We start from the raw sequence: 7,500 nt of genomic DNA, 5'->3' as shown, positions 1-7,500 counted from the left end.
ATGATTCTGACATATTCCAGATTCCACAAAGCCCCCCCCCCCCCCACCCCTCCTCTCTAAATACATGTTAACTGAGCCTGCAACAAAGAAAGAATTCCTAGATTTATCTAATCCCAGTGGCTCGGATTCTATGCCTTTTTGGGGTCCGTAAAATGTTATTGCTGCGGGGCCGAACCTGATGGTCCAGGAGAAGTGATTGCATACAATAAGAACCATAAAAAGAAAAGAATAGATTTTTTCTCTCTCCAACCTTTTTAAAACACGGGGGTGTAGCACAGCGGGAGAGAGCAGCTGGTGTTGAGTGTGCACGGTGAAGACCGCGCGAGGAGACAACGCCGGTCACAGGTTTAATATTTCTCAAGAGAGAACCTCCCAGTATGTAATAGGCGGCACACATCGAGATAAAAGCGGGACTGTCAAGTTGCTCTGAGATACTACAGTAGTGTGGCCGAGAATGTCAGAGGGCTTCACCCTTTGCTAGCTAGCCGCTGGTTACCATAGTTACCGTTTAAGGTGAGCCAAAGGACAAGCCAGGAAAGCTTAATTGACTTACACCGTTTCCCGGAATGCAGGTGGAGTTTTTCACTCTTTTCCCTCTGATTCTGTCTCTCTGCCTCTCTTTCTGTCGCTCCCCTTCTCGTCAAAAGTTGTTCCCTTTCAACCCAAACAACAGATAGCTGCCATGACGCTTCTTTGTTTAAAGAATCCCATGAAAAGACGTCAACATTCTCAAGTGCACCATCCACGCTGTAACACTGCATACCCCATTTCTTTTTCAAACATGACTTTGATTTTCCCGGATTCCCGTTTGTAGCTGTATAAATCAAACGCTTGCCAGAAGTAATCAAAGCAGGGCTTAGGGAGTGAGTGTGAGTGAAGGGCGCGAGAGCGAACACAGAGGTGAGACCGACAGCCAGAGAGACACTGAGTACTCGCTTCTGGCTGCAGCCCCTCGGACAATAATATTTTGGCTAGCTTTGCTCGCGAGAAGAATGATGGCTGTGATAATGAAACATGGCAGGTTCCCATAGCAAACACACGAGAAGAGGGTGAAGACGGTAGTGAGGAGGCAGGGAAGGGAGCGATAAAGAGAGGCGGAGAGCAGTGGAAGGAGACAAAGACAAAGGAATCGGGGGAGGGAAGAGGAACAAAGGGTTCCTCGACGGTTCTCCTACCTCTAAGAAGCAGGTCCCGGCTGGAGTGTTCTCCTTGACGGAGGCGTTGTAGAAGCTTCTGGAGAACACGGGGGTGTTGTCGTTGATATCCTGCAGCACGATGTCCACCGTCGCCGTGGACGACAGCGGCGGGCGGCCGTTGTCCGTAGCGACGACCAGCATGCTTGGCTTCGGCTCGGACTCGAAATCGAGGGCGGTGGCGGTGGTTATGATGCCCGTGAGCGGGTCGATGGAGAACCAATGGGAGTGGGTGTCCTTGGCCTTGAGGAGGCTGTAGCGGACGTCCCCATTGGGCCCCTGGTCTTTGTCCCGGGCGGTTACCTGGAGCACAAAGGAGCCCGGGTAGACCACCTCGGGGATGGTCTGCTTGTAGGTCTGCTGGTCAAACAGCGGCGGGTTGTCGTTGACGTCCATCACTTGGATGGTGAAGGACGACTCCGCCCTCAGCGGTGGGGTCCCAGAGTCGGTGGCCATCACCCTGAGCTCGTACGAGTCCCGCTCCTCGCGGTCCAGCACCTGGTCCACGTACATCAGGTAGATGATGCTGTCCTTGGTGGTGAGGGCGAACTTGCCGTCGCCGCCCTCCAGGGACACGTTGACGTTGGCGTACTCGCTGTAGTCCGGGTCGGTGACCGAGATGCGGGCCACGTACTGGCCGGGCTGGGCGCCCTCCGAGATGCGCGGCGAGCCGTCCTCGCTCAGGAAGATGATGGTCATGGTGGGCTGGTTGTCGTTGTAGTCGCGCACGTGGATGGTGACGAAGGCGTTGGTCACCTAGGAAACAATAGGAACCAATGTCGTCGTTAGGATTCGTTAGGAGTCACATTAACCTCAACTTTGCACAACTATTATCCACAGATGTTTGACCTCCTCCAAGAGGTATTTTTTGTGTGCTACAGGTGATTACATTTACATTCAGGGCATTTAGGAGCTTTTATCACTTTTATCCAAAGCAACTTTTAACGGTTCATAAACACATGCATGCCGGAGTGAACAATGGAAGACGAAGGCCAGCTCGTCGGGAGGCGTGGCGTCTTGCCCAGGCACACCTCGACACTCTAGGAGGCAAAGGACACAAGCTAGGAGGAGCCGGGTAGCCACTAGCTACCCGGCAACTAGCTAGCAACTAGCTAGCCGAACTAGCAACCTTGCGGTTACGAGTTAAGCCGCTCCGAGCTCAGCCAACCCAACAATGGGGATGAGGCATCGTACCTCTGGGTGACTGGCGTTGTCTCTGGCCTGGACCACCAGTTCGTGGACCCTCTTCAGCTCATAGTCCAGGGGTCGGTTCAGCGTGATGACCCCTGACCTGAGGTCCATGACAAAGTACTGGCTGGGGTCACTCTGCCGTCTGTTGATCTCGTACAGCACCAGGCCGTTGTCCCCCTCGTCTGCGTCCGACGCAAATACCTGCAGAGACACGGAGAGGAAATCCAAGGTATATAAACGTTTTTTAGTGGGTTTTTAGCGCCATTTCCGTCGTGGTTTATAAGCGTGCTGTCACATTCCCGGCCCCTTGTGCCAGATTCAGTTCCTTATTTATTGTTCTAGAGTTGACAACCACTTGCTGTTCACAAGTCATAAAGCATCGTTCCTTTCCCTCAACCCACAAGTGTGGGCTTTGCATATTCTTTATTTATTATTGTACATGGAAATTCCTTCTTGGCCTCTAAACTGTGTTTAACGCAACAGAGTGAAACGCCGCTGACCTGCAGAATGGTGCTGCCCTGCTGCAGGCTCTCCGAGATGATGGCGTGGTAGCGGCTCTGGTTGAAGACCGGCGCGTGGTCGTTGATGTCCGTCACGGTCACCTCCAGGTGCATGGAGCCGATCCTCTTGGGCGAGCCTCCGTCGAAGCCCTCAAGAACCAGGCTGTAGGCGGCGCGCTTCTCCCGGTCCAGAACCCCGTTGACCACCAGGTCCAGATACAGCACCTTGTTCGCTCCCCTCTTGGTCTCCAGCCGGAAGGCCTGGCCCACGTTGCCCTCCTTGATCACGTAGCCCTGCACCGTGAGCTGGTCCTGGTCGGCGTCCGTGGCGGGCTCCAGCGAGAACCGCGTCCCCACCGCCGTCTGCTCGGGGATCTTCAGCACGGCCCTCTTCTTGGGAAACGTGGGCGCGTGGTCGTTGATGTCGTTGACCGTGACCGACACCTCCACGGTGAAGCCCGTCACCGTCACGGCGATGAAGCTGTAGCGGTCGCGCTGCTCGCGGTCCAGCCGCCGCGCGGTGGTGATGATGCCCGTGGTCTCGTCGATGTTCAGGTCGCTGCCCAGGCCCTTGCCCTCGTGGTCCGAGATGAAGTAGAGGCTGGCCGTGACGCCCGGCGGCAGCCCCGCACTGATGTCCCCCACGATGGTCCCGGCGGGCTGCTCCTCGTCCAGCTGGAGCTCCAACGCCGTCGCCGGGGACGCCGCCTGGAGGAGGAGAAGGAGGAGGAGGACGGTGGCGTGGGGGAGGAGGATCGGGCGGGACGGTCGCGGCCCGGGGCTGGGGAGTGCGTGGGACGAGGCTCCGCCGCCACGTCCTCTGGTTCTGGACCCTTCGCTTGTGATCGGCATGGCTGGGTCCGGCTACACCTGAGAGGGAAGGGGAACGAAACAGGGTTAGGAGGTGTCTCGACACAGTCTGATCAAGCTGTGTTTACTGTACGTACGTGCGTGTGCGTGGAGCGAGTCTTTGTTCTGATGTAGTGTCGGATAAGTCCGTGTTTTGAGGGATTACCACTCGCTAACTAACTCGGGTTGCCTTTATTTCGCTCCAGGTTTTAAGTCACAGCACCTGTTTTTATTCATAGGAGCGTAATAGCGTTTAGCTCGTACACGCTATGACGGTGTGGTGGATGGAAGGGAGAGGTAAACAGTGCAGGGTTCTATTACGAGGTGGAGCTGGAGGTGAGGGGAGATGGATGGAGCGGACAGCCCTCGTTGTGCAGATAGGGCCCGACTCGATAAGCACTCCCCTGGTGCTCATATGATCTGGAGGGTTAATGTTAGGAATGTCCACCACCTCCACCAACACACACTGAGAGAGAGACTTGCAGAGAGAGAGAGAGAGAGAGAGAGAGAGAGAGAGAGAGAGAGAGAGAGAGAGAGAGAGAGAGAGAGAGAGAGAGAGAGAGAGAGAGAGAGAGAGACAGAGAGAGACAGAGACAGAGACAGAGAGAGAGACAGAGAGAGAGTGAGAGACAGAGAGAGACAGAGACAGAGACAGAGACAGAGACAGAGACAGAGTGAGAGAGAGAGAGAGAGAGAGAGAGTAAGACTTGAGGAGAGAGAGCGAGAGTGAGAGAGAGAGAGAGAGAGAGTGAGAGCGAGAGTGAGAGAGAGAGAGAGAGAGAGAGCACAGGAGAGAGCGAGAGAGCAAGAGTGAGATTGCAAGAGCGAGAAAAGACTAGGTTGCATTTTAAACTCAGGCTCCACACACCTGTATATCACGTACACGCCAAGACATGTGCACACACTCTCACACACACACACACAGATACACACATACACACTAAAAATAAGCTAGAATACGCAGGTTCAAGGAACGAGAGAAGGAATCAGCGACAGTGGTAACACAATGAGACCAGTATGGTCTTCCAACATCGACTACGTATCCTGCAATACTTCTATTTCCAGCCAGCTCTACCCCTGGTGCTTTGTTCCACCAACCATGGAGTCCTTCACTGGACTCACCCACATGGAAGGGCCTCTTAAGATGACAGATTTAATGAAGCCTATTGGTCCACTGGGACAGGGAGGTTCTGGTCAGCGACCTCTCCATCTGTGTGTGTTGTGTTGTGTGTGTGTGTGTGTGTGTGTGTGTGTGTGTGTGTGTGTGTGTGTGTGTGTGTGTGTGTGTGTGTGTGTGTGTGTGTGTGTGTGTGTGTGTGTGTGTGTGTGTGTGTGTGTGTGTGTGTGTGTGTGTGTGTGTGTCCTAGTGCGATTGTAAACCGCATGCCTCCTCTTCTCCAGCCTATTGAAAGGTTCCTTTGTTCAACTCTGGCTGTGATTGGTCGAGCACTAAGGAAATTACATCATTTCCTCTCTGTTTTAATATAAAATCGAGCACCAGAGGAATAAGAACTACAGTTTATTGTCAACGTTACAAATATATTATTGAAGGAGAGGGTCTTTGATGCGCTCCCTCTAGTGGTTCTGCTTCCTCCTTTCTGTCACAGTGAAAATAACTCCTCACAGGCCTGACTGCTTTTTTGACAACCTGGCCTTACGCGCTGCACATCTGCAGAATCTCAAGGCTTGCGAGCTGTGACATCATCTCCCTGCGACCACAGTGACAGGCGAGACTGCACAGGAGGGCTCCGTGCAGTCTGAGCCACATTATAGCTGGCGTTGCAACCCCCATAATCTGCCTCCTGGACTTCAGCCACAAGGCCCCGTTTGACCATATAAATCTTTACTGTGCTCTATAGAACATGACTGTTACAAGCAGCAATCGAGTGTACGCATTCGTGTATGTTTGCGCCACTGTGTGTTTGCGCCACTGTGTGAGTGAGTGTGTGTGTGTGTGTGTGTGTGTGTGCGTGCAGTGAGGGTGTGTCCATCCTTGCACACAGACATGAAACGATTAATGTGATATTCTTTCTCAGCTGCCGTTCAGAATGGACTAAAGTTGATCTCTCTATCCTTCTGACCCAACCATGCAAAACACCCCACCTCCTCCTGCCCCTCTCCCTCCTCCTTCTCCTCCTCACCCTCTCCTCCTCCTGCCCCTCTCCCTCCTCCTTCTCCTCCTCACCCTCTTCTCCCTCCTCCTTCTCCCTCCTTCTCCTACTCCTCCCCCTATTCTCCCTCCTCATCCTCCTTACCCTCTCCTCCTCCTCCTCCTCCCTCCTTCTCCCCCTCCTCCCCCTCTTCTCCCTCCTCCTCCTCCTCCTCCTCCCCCTCTTCCCTCTCACCCCTTCCTCCTCCTCCTCCTCCCCCTGTATGGTCATGCTGATGAAACCAGCAGATTGGCGTGGGGCACAGCACTGCACTCACTGCAGTGGGGAGGGAGCAGTTGAGTTAAAGTTAAACACCAGCCATCGTGCGCCGAGAAAAAACAAATGTCCCTTCACTACAGCCACTGGCTCGCCTTGGCTGGCTCCTCATCGGTCAAGCGTGTGTGGCGAAGAAACAAAACAGAAAAACAAGACGGTATGGCCAGCATGTGTTGGGGCGAGGAGAGTGGTCTGCGGGGCCTTCTGGAATGTTCCGGTATTGTTGCGGTTGCCATGGAGACCTTCAGCCTTAAAACCGTCTCCCAGCCACCCAGTGCTAAGAGTCACACAGAGCCCCTTGGACTGACGGGAAGGAGAGCTGAGTTGTGGGGGTGGTGGTGGTGGTGGGAGGGGTGGTTTGAAAGATAAACAAGAACGGATCGAAAAATACGTCCCGCTAACTGACGAGGACTGGACCCAAAACAGTCCAATGTTCATATGAATCTGTGTCTTCCATCTTTCTCTCTGTTTATTCTCCATGCGTGAGTCATGGCTGAAGTAGCACTAAGCCTCTGTATTTTGGGGATGTTTTAATAGTGGGATTTTAATTATTGATGGTTTGTTTTTTTTGTGCGGTGTCCTGGGGCCAATAGTACCTCGGCCGGTCGAGCCCTCTGTATTATTATCACAACTAATTGCCTTTAGATTTCGCAAAACCTCCTTCGTTTTGGACACACTTCCACACATCCATATCGCTTCTCCACCAGCTGTGTGACTTCACTTCGGCCCCTCGATATTAGCCTCAATTTATTGTGATAGCTAACCGGATTAGACCGGACCCCGTTTCTCGGCGTTCCCCGCGGACGGAACCCTTCCTCCCAGACAGACGGCAGACAGAGACACGTCTGTGGGCCTACTCACTGAAATATACATGCATGGCACGGTCCGATTGACATAAATACTGCAACTCACTCTGTCTATGTGTCCCCCCTGAAGGAGCCAGGCTGTGCTAACCTATGTTGTATTTGCACTTACATTTAGGGCATATTAGCAGACGCTTTTATCCAAAGCGACCTACAGTAAGTATAGTTTGTCATAAGAAAGTGAAACAATATATTATCGGTACAGTACGAATGTTCATAGAAACAAGTGCAAAGTAGGCCTACTAACGATCGCTAGGTTTACCCATTCCCTGTGTACAACAAAGATATCTAGGATAAGATGCCACAAAACTAAGTACTATAACTAAATACAACATACAATAAGTGCATATAATAAGTGGCAGGACGTACAACATACAATCATTTCCAAAATAGGGTTAATTGAGGTGGAAACACCATGTAATTGACTGGAACGGTGTTTGCCTAAGGTACATATCGTTAACGAGCAGTAAGTGGTTCG

The 7,500-nt window shown here is 52.7% G+C and overlaps 1 protein-coding gene across 1 annotated transcript in view; it reads right to left on the bottom strand.

Moving 5' to 3' along the window:
• LOC115547299 (protocadherin-16-like) overlaps positions 1-7,500 on the bottom strand; it is a 19,621-nt gene that overhangs the window by 2,051 nt on the left and 10,070 nt on the right. The window contains exons 2-4 of the mRNA XM_030361424.1: positions 2,885-3,754; positions 2,388-2,585; positions 1-1,949 (exon numbers count right to left, since the gene is read on the bottom strand). The exon at positions 1-1,949 is cut by the window's left edge and continues 2,051 nt beyond it. Of these exons, the coding sequence (XP_030217284.1) occupies positions 972-1,949; positions 2,388-2,585; positions 2,885-3,736 (2,028 nt within the window). The 5' untranslated portion in view covers positions 3,737-3,754 and the 3' untranslated portion in view covers positions 1-971. The remainder of the gene's footprint in view (positions 1,950-2,387; positions 2,586-2,884; positions 3,755-7,500) is intronic.

Source organism: Gadus morhua, chromosome 7 (assembly GCF_902167405.1).
Source record: "Gadus morhua chromosome 7, gadMor3.0, whole genome shotgun sequence".
Classification (NCBI taxonomy): domain Eukaryota; kingdom Metazoa; phylum Chordata; class Actinopteri; order Gadiformes; family Gadidae; genus Gadus; species Gadus morhua.
The sequence above is the reverse complement of the archived record's forward strand: the minus strand, read 5'-3'. Positions and strand labels throughout refer to the sequence as shown.